This window comes from Schistocerca serialis, chromosome 10 (genome assembly GCF_023864345.2).
Source record: "Schistocerca serialis cubense isolate TAMUIC-IGC-003099 chromosome 10, iqSchSeri2.2, whole genome shotgun sequence".
In the NCBI taxonomy this organism is placed as follows: domain Eukaryota; kingdom Metazoa; phylum Arthropoda; class Insecta; order Orthoptera; family Acrididae; genus Schistocerca; species Schistocerca serialis.
Genome location: NC_064647.1, coordinates 205,188,723 through 205,204,224, shown reverse-complemented (window position 1 = coordinate 205,204,224; position 15,502 = coordinate 205,188,723). Strand labels below are relative to the sequence as shown.

Sequence of the window (15,502 nt, the reverse complement as noted above, 5' to 3'; positions counted from 1 at the left end):
AATCCACAAACCCAATCATCCCGGCCGCCCCATTGTAGCTGGTTACCAAGCCCCCACAGAACGCATCTCTGCCTACGTAGATCAACACCTTCAACCCATTACATGCAGTCTCCCATCCTTCATCAAGGACACCAACCACTTCCTTGAACGCCTGGAATCCTTACCCAATCTGTTACCCCCAGAAACCATCCTTGTAACCATTGATGCCACTTCCTTATACACAAATATTCCGCACGTCCAGGGCCTCGTTGCGATGGAGCATTTCCTTTCACGCCGATCACCTGCCACCCTACCTAAAACCTCTTTCCTCATCACCTTAGCCAGCTTCATCCTGACCCACAACTTCTTCACTTTTGAGGGCCAGACATACCAACAATTAAAGGGAACAGCCATGGGCACCAGGATGGCCCCCTCGTACGCCAACCTATTCATGGGTCGCTTAGAGGAAGCCTTCTTGGTTACCCAAGTCTGCCAACCCAAAGTTTGGTACAGATTTATTGATGACATCTTCATGATCTGGACTCACAGTGAAGAAGAACTCCAGAACTTCCTCTCCAACCTCAACTCCTTTGGTTCCATCAGTTTCACCTGGTCCTACTCCAAATCCCATGCCACTTTCCTTGACGTTGACCTCCACCTGTCCAATGGCCAACTTCACACGTCCGTCCACATCAAACCCACCAACAAGCAACAGTACCTCCATTATGACAGCTGCCACCCATTCCACATCAAACGGTCCCTTCCCTACAGCCTAGGTCTTCGTGGCAAACGAATCTGCTCCAGTCCGGAATCCCTGAATCATTACACCAACAACCTGAAAACAGCTTTCGCATCCCGCAACTACCCTCCCGACCTGGTACAGAAGCAAATAACCAGAGCCACTTCCTCGTCCCCTCAAACCCAGAATCCCCCACAGAAGAACCACAAAAGTGCCCCACTTGTGACAGGATACTTTCCGGGACTGGACCAGACTCTGAATGTGGCTCTCCAGCAGGGATACGACTTCCTCAAATCCTGCCCTGAAATGAGATCCATCCTTCATGAAATCCTCCCCACTCCGCCAAGAGTGTCTTTCCGCCGTCCACCTAACATTCGTAACCTGTTAGTTCATCCCTATGAAATCCCCAAACCACCTTCCCTACCCTCTGGCTCCTATCCTTGTAACCGCCCCCGATGCAAAACCTGTCCCATGCACCCTCCCACCACCACCTACTCCAGTCCTGTAACCCGGAAGGTGTACACGATCAGAGGCAGAGCCACGTGTGAAAGCACCCACGTGATTTACCAACTGACCTGCCTACACTGTGATGCATTCTATGTGGGAATGACCAGCAACAAACTGTCCATTCGCATGAATGGACACAGGCAGACAGTGTTTGTTGGTAATGAGGATCACCCTGTGGCTAAACATGCCTTGGTGCACAGCCAGCACATCTTGGCACAGTGTTACACCGTCCGGGTTATCTGGATACTTCCCACCAACACCAACCTATCCGAACTCCGGAGATGGGAACTTGCCCTTCAGTATATCCTCTCTTCTCGTCATCCGCCAGGCCTCAATCTCCGCTAATTTCAAGTTGCCGCCACTCATACCTCACCTGTCTTTCAACAACTTCTTTGCCTCTACACTTCTGCCTCGACTGACATCTCTGCCCAAACTCTTTGTCTTTAAATATGTCTGCTTGTGTCTGTATGTGTGGATGGATATGTGCGTGTGTGCGAGTGTATACCTGTCCTTTTTTCCCCCTAAGGTAAGTCTTTCCGCTCCCGGGATTGGAATGACTCCTTACCCTCTCCCTTAAAACCCACTTCCTTTCGTCTTCCCCTCTCCTTCCCTCTTTCCTGATGAGGCAACAGTTTGTTGCGAAAGCTTGAATTTTGTGTGTGTGTTTGTGTTTGTTTGTGTGTCTATCGACCTGCCAGCGCTTTTGTTCGGTAAGTCACCTCATCTTTGTTTTTATATATAATTTTTCCCACGTGGAATGTTTCCTTCCATTATATTGATATATATATATATATATATATATATATATAGAGAGAGAGAGAGAGAGAGAGAGAGAGAGAGAGAGAGAGAGAGAGGGAAACATTCCACGTATATGTCTGCTTGTGTCTGTATGTGTGGATGGATATGTGTGTGTGTGCGAGTGTATACCTGTCCTTTTTTCCCCCTAAGGTAAGTCTTTCCGCTCCCGGGATTGGAATGACTCCTTACCCTCTCCCTTAAAACCCACATCCTTTCGTCTTTCCCTCTCCTTCCCTCTTTCCTGATGAGGCAACAGTTTGTTGCGAAAGCTTGAATTTTGTGTGTATATTTGTTTTTGTTTGTGTGCCTATCGACCTGCCAGCGCTCTCGTTCGGTAAGTCACCTCATCGTTATTATATACTGTAGATCTCATCACAAAAATGACTATAAGGATTGCAGAACTACTCAAGGTATACATTAATAAAAGACAAGAAAATTGTCTTTGTGTGAGCTAAATTCAGCCTAGTAAATCAGTATGACAGTTATCATTTTGGAAACTGTTGCTTCCTCCATTACATTAAATCACTGCTCTGGAACTTCTACTGGTTACTTGATGTTTACTTGATTACACAGGTCTTTCTCAAAGAAAATAGGTACCTCCATTTGCAGACACTAAGTGATGTTTACAGTACATTAGTACTTGTGACACAGCTTTATAATGCTCACTGCTACTTGCTACATAGGTAACAGTACATTTCAGTCTTTGAATCTGGGTTTTTAGATAATTTGTAGAAAGAATGGGTAATGAGGTAAGGTTTTTTTTTTTTATTTTTTCCCCTTATGTATGGGAGCTGTTTGATTATGGTAAAGCCCAGTAGCATCTTGGAAAATATCAGTTAGTTGTAAAAATAAAGTAGCACAAAGAGGCATGCATTCAACCAACCACCCAACAGAAATTGCTGACGTTAATGTAAAAATTTCTAAGATTTCTATTTTTTTTACAAGCAAATTGTTACATAGCCGTTAATAGGATAAAATGTCAAATTCCTGCAGCATGGCTGTGACAAAATTGTGCACAGCAACTGTGAACAGCCTTTTCCGAAGACAGATCATGAAAAGTTGAAGGAAGCGATTTGAGATGAACTTATTGAATTAGACTACCAAAAACTTAAAAAAATTATCCAACAAAAACAATAAGGTGTATTTTTCATTTTTTTAAAACATTGATTCCTTAAATGCCCACTCTAAAGCAACATCTTGACTGATTTCTGAGCTACCATCATTTTAACAGGAATAAATTTTTAAATAAGAGTAATGTCATGCCTTAGTGGTATCATCTAGCAGAAATTTGTGATAATCCAAAAACGGTGACACTTGCCCCAAGAACTACACCTGTTTATGTCTGAAACTCAGCACGCTAAGCATCCCCAAGGCTAGGCAAAGCTGTGGCCTGCCTTACCTGGGAAGAATCTTCAGCAGGCTGCGGACGCTCTTCCAGTCGATCCGCGTGCCATTCAGCACCAGGTTCCGAAGAAAGCGGAAAGAATTATTGTTGTCCAGGAACATGAGGTCCTCTCGGAGGTCGTTGAAACTCAAGTTGACAAATCTGATGCGTGGCATCTGGCGCAGTATGCCAAAGATCTGAAACCAGCATGAGAATGGCTGTAGCCAAGTGAAACATAGGCACCTCGGCATGAGGCTAACAGCTAGAATTATATTGACATGAGAACTGTCAGATTCTTAGCCAGGTGACTGATCATCTGTGTGAAACAACATCCTCTCTCAGTGAAACTTGTTTGCCACCTCACTCAAGCAGGCAAGCAAGACTCAGGTCACAAGAACATCAAAAACAACTTTCACTGTATATTGTCCACATTGTTTAAGGTTCACTGACTTCCAGCTTTCTGTTGGTTCTATGACTTGCCAAAGAGTTCAGTCTTTTAATAAAGTACACATACTTTTGTGCATCCGTACCTCAGATTGTTACAAACAGTAACACTGTCCACAAGATGATTTTGCTGGCATTTTGACCTAGTTTACTCCATTTTAATTGTGTGTGACAATGCTAACCTGATTTTGAGTGCATTTTTGGACACTACTACTATAGCTCAATTATAATGGTACATTTTTAAAAATAGAACTGAAGATGGTCATCACTGACAGAAACCAGTAGTCCGAGGAAAAATAAAAATACTGGTAATACATAGAAATATAAGAAATTTGTTCTAAAAAACAAAGTTCTTTTTTTCTGCTTCTGTGTTTAGTACTTTCTGTGGTAGGGACTACATTCCAGGACAATACTTCTGTATTTTAACAACCAATACCATTGTAGCTATAACCAACAAAACTTGTTTTTACTCTTCTCTCATAACACACACTATCAAAATACTCTTCATATGAACTCTGCCTGTCTAGGGAAATAAATAAAAACAAATAAAGACAATTAGTTAAAAGCTCGCCTGGCTAGCTACGTCTTCTACAAATTATCCACTTATATGCATACTGCATTATCAAATTCTGACTAGCACTATAGGAAACAAATTGCAAGATAAACACACTTCCATTATCACTAAGAAATTGGTAGCTCTGTTTTTAATGTAATGGTCTTCTTCTAATTTTTAATTATCAACATATGCTACAAGAAATTTTACTGCAGCTGCCTCTCTGTGGTAATGTATATTTTCATTTGTCACAGATGCCTGGGGATTCCCTTTCGTGAAAGGGTCTAAGGAACATAACACACGAAAAAACAGTTGCTTAGCAGATGTAAAGTAAACTACTCCAACACTGCAAAGCTTAATTCCATAACTTTGACAAAGGTTTTAACTCAATGTAGAGACACAACACACAAGAGGAGGAGACTAATAAAATAGATAAATACAAACAACTGAGTTCTGATAAGTGCTAGTTTTCCCATGGAACTCCGATGTTCTGATTGGTACCAAGAAATCAGTCAAGAATTAATGAGGTGTCACTCACACGCAGAGCTTTCTGTATGTAAATGATTCATAACCCAGAACATTAACTCAACAGGTATGACTAGCTTCGCAGCAAATCTGTGTTAAATGAAACTACTAACTCATTTCTGAGTGAATAGTACAAACCGACATTAATTTAGCACCTAACCAGCGCAACATACGGCATACTCAAGAAACAGTGCTACCAGAGTGCAACATTTCCAAGAATACTGAACACTGTTGACTGAAACATTTGCAGTTCAGTCCCAAAATAGCAAAAAATTTAAGTCTTAACTTGAAGTTATATTTTAGCAGACAATCATTATTTGCACTGTATAATTGTGTTTCAAATCACACACTTGAAAAATCCCACACATTGTTCAAACAAGCAAAATCCATACCAAGAGAGATTAATATGATTGCATAATCGATAAGTGAATGATTTATTCCTTTGAATGAGTTCTAAGCTTTTACCAAACTTCTCAACAGTAGGAAGCTCTTAGAAGTGAACTCCAATTTAATTCCTTGCCAAAATCCGATAAAAGTTACTTGACTTGCTGAAATAATGTGTAACATAGTTTTTGAAGCCACTTATATTTCACTAATGTCACAACCAACAGCATGTGTGAGAGTTCACAGTGTGATGTCTATAAGAGTTGCTCGACAGAAAGCCATTTTTGAGTTCGTTAACGAATTTACTGCTGAGTTAAAGAGAAATAATGTCTTTCTGGCATTTGCTGTTGAAATCATTTAGGGCTACTACACACAACAATAGTTACTTGTGGTTCCAAGTTCTGATTTTTCAATGAGCTGGTAATAGTTTAGTTAATTTTGTTCTTTTTTATAATGTTAAGAGACCGTGCATCATTATTTGTACTGTTTTCCTTGCATATTTCTTTCATTGAATAGAAGCTATCAATATTAATGTTTATATTGAAATGTGGTGTGTTGTTAGACAAGGTCAGTTTTCCAGAAGCACAGTCTAATATGTCATTAATGAGATTACTTAATACCAGAACAATAGGAAGTAAGTGTTCATCTTAACAGTTATTGACACAAGAATAATACTTTTCCCAATTATTAATATGCTTTATAAATTATGTTTACACCCAGTGCTATAATTTAGAGCATGCCATTTACATCATATGTATGAAGAAATATGTTACAAATATATAAAATTACATTCAATACGTCATCTATTATGTAGAAGAAATAGTCAAACGAACAACTGAACCCTTTCAGGTATGATTTTTTTTCTGGAGGAAGGAAAATTTTTATTTATGTGATATTGCTCTTAGTTGATTTTTTTAAAGATTTTAGATGCAACATATATTAAAAAATATGTAGGCCCCCTACCCATGTTCAAAACATACTTTGCACACTTGGCTTCATTTTATGGACTAAAATAACAAATTAAGAACTATTCTCCATTAGTTTTACATGGTAAACCAAACAAGAATTTCTAGTGTTAAGTTTTTACAAGTCCTAAAATTTATCAGTCCCTCTATTATTTCTTGAATGCAAAAAATTCACATAAAACAGCAACAAGAAATAAGCCATGATCGGCCCTGAGGAATGTACGACATTAATGGCTACAGTGTGATATGCCCAGCCCCTCCTCCCCACACTCCATGTCTTCCTGAGATCATGGCTGTGGTGACAGATGGATCTGGAGAGTAGCCCAAGGTCTAGGTTGAGTCTGAAGGGGATACTTTGATTTTGAGCTGGAGAAGCCAATGAAAGTGAATGTCAGATAAATGTTGTGATAAGAGATTGACCAGCAGCATAGCCCAAGGTTTACATTCATGCCATATTTAATGCAATCTCGCCATCAAAGTTAAAACTGCAAGTTAAACTCGGCAAACATATGTGGCAACTTATCACTTAGGCAAAGAAACTGATCAGAATTATGTGTGGGTACACATATGTATGTTTTAGAAACAACTGTTTCTGTAATTGAGAAATTTGTTGTCAATAATACACTGCAGATAAATACAACAAGGAAAAGTGATCTGTGCTTCCCTCCAGTGAATCTAACAGAAAGGAGTGCAATACTCAGCTATTAAACTCTTTCCACTCATGCTGTAGTGTACGGTAAGGTGTCAAAGTTGAGTGACTGTAGGAAGATACAAGATGACTCAGACAAAAATTTCTGATTGGAAAAATTTAAGTTAATGTGGATGAGTAGGAAGAACAAACCTGTACATCTACATCTACATCCATACTCCGCAAGCCACCTGATGGTGGTTCGGATACAGTATTATTAGTGTCCTACCTGACACCATCAAGTCATTTACATATCTGGGCGTAACACTGAAAAGCGATATGAAATGTAATGAGCATGGAAGACCTGTGGTATGGAAGGTGACTAGTCAATTCAGTTTACTGCGAGAATTTTAGGAAGGAGTGGTTCACCTGTAAAGGAGACCACACACAGTATGTTGGTGTGACCTATTCTTGAGTACTGCTCGAGTCTTTGGGAACCATACCAGGTCAGATTGGTTGGTTGGCTGGCTGATTTGGGGGAGGGGACCAAACAGTAAGGTCATCGGTGCCATCGCATTAGGGAACAAGGTCAGCTGTGCCCTTTCAAAGGAACTATCCCGGCATTTTCGTGAAGCGACTTAGGGAAATCATTGGAAACCTAGAGGATGGCCAGATGTGGATTTGAACCGTCAGTCCTCCAAAATGTGAGTCCAGTGTGCTAACCACTGCACCACCTCACTCAGTCCTGGTCGGATTGAAAGAGATGTTAAGCAATTCAGAGGTGGACTGCTAGATTTGTTATGGATAGGTTCAAACAACATGAGTGTTATGCAGACGCTTCAGGAACTCAGGGAAGGTGATGTTCTTTTCGAGAAACACTATTGCAAAAATTTAGAGAACTGACATTTGAAGCTGACTGCAGAATGATTCTACTGCCGCCAACATACATTGTGCATAAGGACCATGAAGATAAAAGACAAGAAATTAGGGCTCATACAGGGGCATACAGGCATTTTTCCCCTTACACTATTTGTCAGGGGACAGGAAAGGAAATGACTTAGTGGTACAGGGTAGCCTTTGGCACCCACCGTATGTTGGCTTGAGGAGTAGATGTAGAACCTCATACACATAAAAAAGCTGCAAAAGACCTGTACATTTTACCAACTCAGTGTTTACAATTCAGTATGTCAACATACATAGAAACAACATGCAATAGTTGTATTAACAGAAATCTTCAATACTGCTTCAGAAACTCAAAACCAAACTGTAATCTATCAACCTAACTAGACCACAACTAAAATTTGACACATTTCTTGGCTTTGCCAAATCAAATTGTCACCTTTCAAGCTAAGCTATACTTTGGGCTATGGTACAGATCAGTGTGTCACTACAACCAACATTCCAAAATATAATACAGATGCAAAGGAAATAGGCCCTATTGTCAGTGTTCTGTCATCGCATGCCAGAAATATTGTTAATAAGATCAACTAAGCATCTTATGGGTAACCAGCACTTAATTTATTTTTCCATTTGGGTTCATTGCTGGAATTTCATGATAAATACAACAAGAACTTGAAATGTATGGAGAAGATGATACATCATGAATTGATCTCATTCTTTTCAGTTTGTGTACAATGTTCTTTCATTTCACCCACATTCAGGGATACATTTAAGTTTGCAATAATCTGGGCTACACAGTGATCAGAGTGATACTGCACCCTTCAAAGAAATCTTGCATGCGGAACAGACTAACATTTAGTGTAGCCTGAGATCTTGATTATGTTGGAAGGTGATAATCTGGTGGTGAGCTTATGTAGCCAACGAATATGAACATCTAATAGTTGTGGTATTAAATTACTCTGCATAGTAGCCTAATATTTACGTTCCCCCATCATATTTTAAGTACTAAAACTCAAAGGTAAACTGAGAAAACCTATATCACAACATGGGAAAGTCTCTGACAAAGAGGGTATTTTGATGTGTATTGTGTAGATATATTGTACAGTAACTACAAAAAGTGAAAAATGGGAGAGAGGTGTGTCTTATTCGAGCAGACAGTTCCTGGCATATACCATAACAATATCATTATGTATCAATAGGCTGTTGGCAAAATTTGATAGTATGTTTTCGAGTGTCTTTGGATCACTTCAGTAAGCACAGAAATAACACTGTTCATGTGGCAGATTCAAACACGTTGCTACACAAAATCTTACACCACAAAAAAGGGCAAAATTAAAAAAAACTGTCATGTACAGCACATCACACCTTGGCATATAGATTACTAAACGAAAATAATAATCAGAATAGCAAAGATCACGGAGTTTTTCACTTTTCTGCGGGATAAGAATTACTGATAAAAGCTTACCTCTCTCCATCTGGACAGCCTGTTTTGAGCCAAGTCTAACTCCTCTACACCATGACATTTGAGTCCAAGCTGGTCTTCATCTCCGGCTGATTCAATATCACAGTCGTTTAGCACCAACAGGGACGGGATACACCTTCTGGGTCCTTTCTTCGGAACGTAGATTGCTATGGGTACGTCCAGGTCCAAAGTGTCATCTTCCTCCTTCCCATACTTTTTGTCTAAGGCCTCTAGAAGCGATGGCATTTCATATGATCTGTAAGAGGAATGGCCAGGTTACACTAACTGAGCACTAAACACTGCGAACACACACACAAACACACGCAAAGGGCCTGCAGTCAGCGTTTTCAGAGGTACACGGTATTACTGTTTAGATCCGCGATCTATTTCGGCGCAGCTCCGCCGTCCCTGGCGTTCATTTCGCAACTGTCGCTGTATCGCTCGCTCGCTTCTTTGTTTGCCCCTCCGCCACTTTCACTGCGCCGTTCGCCTGCTACCAGCTGATTACGACGTGTTGGACAAGCGTCTGCGTCACAGGCAGAGCGCCACCCACGCGGTGGAACACGGAACCAAAACAAAAGGTCTAAGTATTACTTGTTTTCTTTTGTTTTACAGCCTATTTGACAATTCAACAGCAAATTTTATCCACACGCGCAGGCAGCGCAAATCTTAAACGGTAAGGAAAACTTGAACCCTCTGCAGTTACCACATAGCGAATATAGTGTTCTCTGAGACAATTTAATCGCTCTGTCAAAGAAGTACACAAAGAGCCTGATGTTTCTTGGAGAAAATATACTCACTTTGAGCAACAGCACTTCCCTCGTTATTGCATCAAATTGAGAGTAGTTATCCACATTTCACAATAACACTTACATCTTATTTTCCTTCCGAAATGCGAAGAAACAAACAGTTGTCTGTTCCACATAAGAGAAATATGCTGAGCTTTGTTTATTTACGTCCGAACAGCTGTGTTAGTTCCTCGCTACTGGCACAGGTTTCGCCACTTGCACAAGGTCGTCTACTGATTTTTACGTTTTGCTTTGTGGCAAGTCAAGAACCAACATATGGAACTTAAACATTACGATCTCTGCAATCTTCTCTTTCATTTGATACTAGTTTCAAATTACATTCGGTATCTACCATTTGTAATAGCTAATCATCACTGACAAGTGCACTTTTTAACAGGTTTTTTTATTCAGAATGTGAGGAAATGTTTCCGACGACAAGAGCGGTTATGTTGGCTACACTGGTCTCTGCAGAGAGCAGACAAAGAAAGCGTAACACAGGTCTAGCATCCCAGTCATTGTGCAAGGGATGGTGTATTATTGACAGAATACTCGCATACATCATATGTACATACATGCTCACGTATTTTAGACGTGAGAGAAATTAAAACAACTGAAGACCGTAGTATATTTCTCGTCAGAACTCAAGCTTTTCAGAATTATTCGAATTATGTCTTAAACTCGTTCCGATTGGGTGGCTGCTAACGATTTTTGGTGCGTCGGTAATAAGCCACTTGTGGAACCATTTTGCGGGCTGTAGCGAGAAAGTTCTGGAGGTTAGTGGTCGAAAGGGCGATGGAATAAGATTCGAATGTCATATGCACTAACACACTTCAGCGAATAATGAAAAAATTTACATGTATAACTGACACGTTCAACTTCGCTCTTTAGTGGTTCGTAAACTACTTCTGACCATGTATTGTATTTCGGGTGGCTGGCACACAGAATTCAGAGATAGTTGCTTGGCAATATAGGTCAGCTATAAGCAAATGTTGCGCCTTGCAGAACAGAAATAGAGTTGTCCTACATACATGGGCGCCCAAATTAAGAGCGGTCACCATTTCTTAAAACGAAGGAAGGTTGCAAGGACGTACATATTTTATTAATACGAAGTGTGTTTTCATGTTATGTAGCATTTGTGTGGAGGTTTTTTTTCTGAAAGGTAGATTTTGTTTTCCTTCAAGTACAGCCCCGTAGCAAAAATTATTACGAACCGGCAATGGTATTCAGTTTCCTTATGCTTGTATACCAACGGTACCTTACTGATTTCGTCAAGTGAGGTATTTTCACATCTTTTACCAGCAGGAATCTGCACAATGCCCAAGTGTGATGTTGAGAGAGACACACAATAACTTCTCGATAACTGTAACGAGTAGAACTCAAATTCTTTGGTTATTTATTGAAGGCAGAGAATAGAGAGGTACTCTAAAATACAAATTTTTAGTTTTATATTAAAGTAGTCGATCTCAATGTCTTCTGAACCGAGCACAACAACAACTTGAATGGAAAATTGGCGAATATCAAGCAGGTTTCAGGCCAAATAGATCTTGCCCAGAACAGATTTTAGTCCTCAAACTAATTCTCAGATATCAAAAAATTTACAATAAAAAACTAGTTTGTACCTTTGTAGATTTTAGAAAGGCTTATGACTCAGTGGATCGTGAATCTCTTTTCCAAATTGTGAAAGAACAAGGCCTGGATCCTAAAACCACGGCAATTATCAGAGACACGCTAACTGGTACAAAATCAAAACTAAAGTTCAGAGGAGAAATTTCAGAATCCTTTGAAATAAAAACAGGCGTGAGGCAAGGTGATGGACTCTCTCCGTTGCTATTTAACTGCGTTCTAGAAAAAGTAATACAAGAGTGGCGCGAACGAAAATTGGAGTTCAAAATTGACCAACCAGTGAAATTAGGACGAACAAATATTCGAATAGACTGTTTGGCCTTTGCAGACGACTTGGTTATTCTAACGCAGGACATCCAAATTGCTCAGAAACAAATAGAAATTCTTAAAGAAACAGCAGAAAGAGTAGGTCTCCAAATCTCATTTGAAAAAACACAGTATATGACTAGCAACAAACTGGCACCCAAACGTTTGCAAACTAAGTATGGAAAAATCAAAAGAGTTTCGCAATTCAAATATTTAGGTGAAACAATCTCAGAGACTGGTCTAGAAAAAATTGGAAATGAAATTCGTTGTCAAAAGATGGAGACAGCTTTTAGACTTACAAAAGACATCTACAACAAAAAATGTCTCTCGAGGTACTCTAAATTGAGACATTACAACACGGTCATAAAACCAGAGTGCCTTTATGGGGCTGAAACGCTAATTTTAAACAGAAAAAAGGACATTCAAGAAATCCAAAAAAGAGAAAGAAAAGTAATCAGAAAAATTCTAGGTCCAAAATATACTGAAGAAGGAACATACAGGCTAAGAGCAAATAGTGAAATTCAACAATACACCAGCATATATTCGGATATGAAAAAACGCAGATTAAAATTTTATGGGCATATTAAAAGAATGGATGCTACCAGACTTACTAAACAAGTAGTGGAATTCTACGAAAATCGAAGTAAAGCTAAATTTGAGACAATAAAATGGATTGCTGCTATAAAAGAGGACATGAAAGAGGCAGATATAAAACAAGATGAAATTCAAGACAGAAAATTATTTAGGCAAAAAATTCATGACTGGGTAGTTGGTCAAGCTGAAAAACCAAAGAAAACTGGAACCACATGGTCTGATGAAAGGAAAAGAGCTCATTCCGAGAGAATGAAAACAATTTGGGCAGAGAGAAAGTCTAAAAGAAAATAACTGAATGCCCCGTGATTGTACTTCGCGTGGTCCAGTAGGGCCCAAACGTGAATAATAATAATAAAGTAGTCGATGTTTCAAATTGTCTACAAAACGCAGTTTTTTTATTTTTATTATTATTTTTTTTAAATCGACACAGCCAGACTGTCGTTGAAACTGACTGGTATACGTACGTATGCAATTAGGTCTTAATGATTTAGAACCATTGTATAAATTATTTGTGAATTGAATATCATTTTAGCGCTTCATTCACCCTGTGCGAGCAAACTATGACACTTCTAAGTACAAAAAGAATCACTTGCACATCGAAACTGCTTGGTTTGCTTGGAATAAACAATATGAGTAGGAGGAGGTAATAAGCGAGATCATTGAACAAGCGTAACGAAAAATTACACGTGGAAATTTGATCACACAGGAAAAAAATGACGATCCGTTTTGTTGGTTTCGAACTTCGAAGGGACGAAGTCAAAAATTTCCTATTCCAAAACCGCACATAGAAAAGTAGCTGTATTCAGTGAAGATTTAATTGGTAAAACGATCCCCACGCTACGTACTATCCCCATACTACGTACGATTACAATCGTAGAAATTTTTTTTTCACACGGGCACGATCTATTGTACGTAAAAAAATAAATGAAAAGGCTGGAAACTAATGAATGTAACGATCTGTTTCTGTGAACTGAAATGTCTTTTTTTGTTGCAGTTCGTATGGCACGTCTAGGTCTAAGAAGAAATAAATAACTACGGTAACCTATAAAATAGCAGCAAAGCAAATGAACGCCGTAAGAGACAAAAAAAAGGCTCATTATCGAATAGGTAGAGTAGCAAAGTTAACTTAATGTGAATGCTAGGATGAAATCTTTTATAAAACTATGGCCCATTCCCTCCTCTGTCCTTCGACTTGGCTAGCGTTGCATCTTACCATCAACGGCATTAAACTCTCTTCCTTCAACGAACTCCGAGACCAAGAAATTTTTCGTGAGATCTACTCATCCATTTAGCTATAGCCTACTCTACCTCCTCCTTTCCAAAGGGAGCTCCAAACCACCCTTGTCCCACTAACTTCACTCCTAGCCCACCACCTCTTGACCCTTCGCTATACTCATCCCACATCCATTCTCGTATCACTCTTTCTCGAGTCCCATGTGCATGGAAATCCCTAACCTGAGAAACATTATTTTTATTCTTGTAATTGTTTTTATGTGTTGTTTTTAATCAAAAGCCAAAAAGTGGAAACATGGCCGCTGATAGCCCGCTCCGTGGCGGGGGAGGAAGGGGTAAATAACGGCTTTTTAAAAGAAATCTTTTGGCGCAGTCTATCGTAAGATGCCTTCAGCACGAAAAAAGAAAAAAATAATTTCTTTAGGCAGAAACAACATTAAACTGATTTGAAACGTCAGAGTAAATTGCTGTCATGGCTTCTTAGGATGCCCTTACTGGATTTAGATGGGGAAAATTTTAAAAAATAATGTCGTGCAAACTAGTCTTTTAGAACAATGTTTTAAGATGAAATGTAAGATAAGCAGAAGACATTTTCGACTGCTGTGACCGGTCAAAAAATCTACATTACCCGTGAAATTGTTTCTCTGCTTATTTCTTTTAGCAGATTTTTATTTATTTTTATTCAATACGCACTCCATGGATCGATGTGCAGAGTATCATTCGGTAGCGGAATGTGTCATTTGTTACAGGTACATTATATATTGTTAAACACAGATACGACTTTAGGTCCAGATTTCTACAGCAATAATTACCATAACATAATTTTATCCATTGTTGTCAGTGTTTACTCCGTGACTGTATTACTTTCGTAAAATAAAGACCAACGGCCTTGATGCAAAATCGTGGTTTTAATTTAACGCATGACGCACTTCGAGTCCTGGGACTTATCTTCGGATGCACTGACAGTCTACATCAGTATTTTTCAGGAGCAGAATTAATCTGAATCTGAAAAAAATGATGCAGACCGTCTAAACACTTGAAGATCAGCTCACACGCTTGAAATGCATTGTGTATTGAAATATAATCACTAATGAGTGAAGGCGGTTGTTCTTTTTCAACGAAAATAATTACCAGTGATCAGGTATTATGTTAATAAAAATTACAAACGTTTACTGAACACTGCGAGAATTCCTTACAACTAATACAAATTCTAAGATATTACGTCCATAACACGTATTGTATTTCGCAAGGACAGTGTGAAGTTTATTACCACATAATATGTACAAGTTTTCATGTAATATTTTGACAATACTTACTGGTAGGCCACTGTATATCTTGATGTTTGACTAGTGTACACCTATGTGATTCATGCTGAGATATTTTTCTCTCTATCTAAATCTTCCCTGCCCTCCATAAATCATAGCCCTTGCCAAGGTGGATTGGATTGCGTGCCTCAGCGAAACAGATGGCCGCATCGTAGGTGCACCAAAGGTGTGTTTGGCGTGTGGGGTGAAGGTATGAGGTGAAGAGGCCAAGACAAACCCGTGGTCCTGCCCCAAAAAAACAGATAGCCCACCGAAGGCCCAGCCACAACCTCTGTGCAGTCCAGAGAAACCAAGAGATGCAGCAGTTTTTTTTAGTTAGTTGCAGGGTAACAGTGTGGATGATTGGTAGTGGTTGGCAAGATTGC

General features: G+C 39.4%; 1 protein-coding gene across 2 annotated transcripts in view; it reads right to left on the bottom strand.

The window, feature by feature from the left end:
• Nucleotides 1-9,778, bottom strand: part of LOC126425325 (tubulin-specific chaperone cofactor E-like protein) — an 84,088-nt gene extending 74,310 nt beyond the window's left edge. For both annotated transcript variants that reach the window (XM_050088306.1, XM_050088307.1), the window contains exons 1-2: nt 9,272-9,778; nt 3,423-3,604 (exon numbers count right to left, since the gene is read on the bottom strand). In XM_050088306.1, coding sequence (XP_049944263.1) covers nt 3,423-3,604; nt 9,272-9,514 — 425 coding nt within the window. In that variant the 5' untranslated portion in view covers nt 9,515-9,778. The remainder of the gene's footprint in view (nt 1-3,422; nt 3,605-9,271) is intronic.
• Between the last annotated feature and the right edge of the window lie 5,724 nt (nt 9,779-15,502).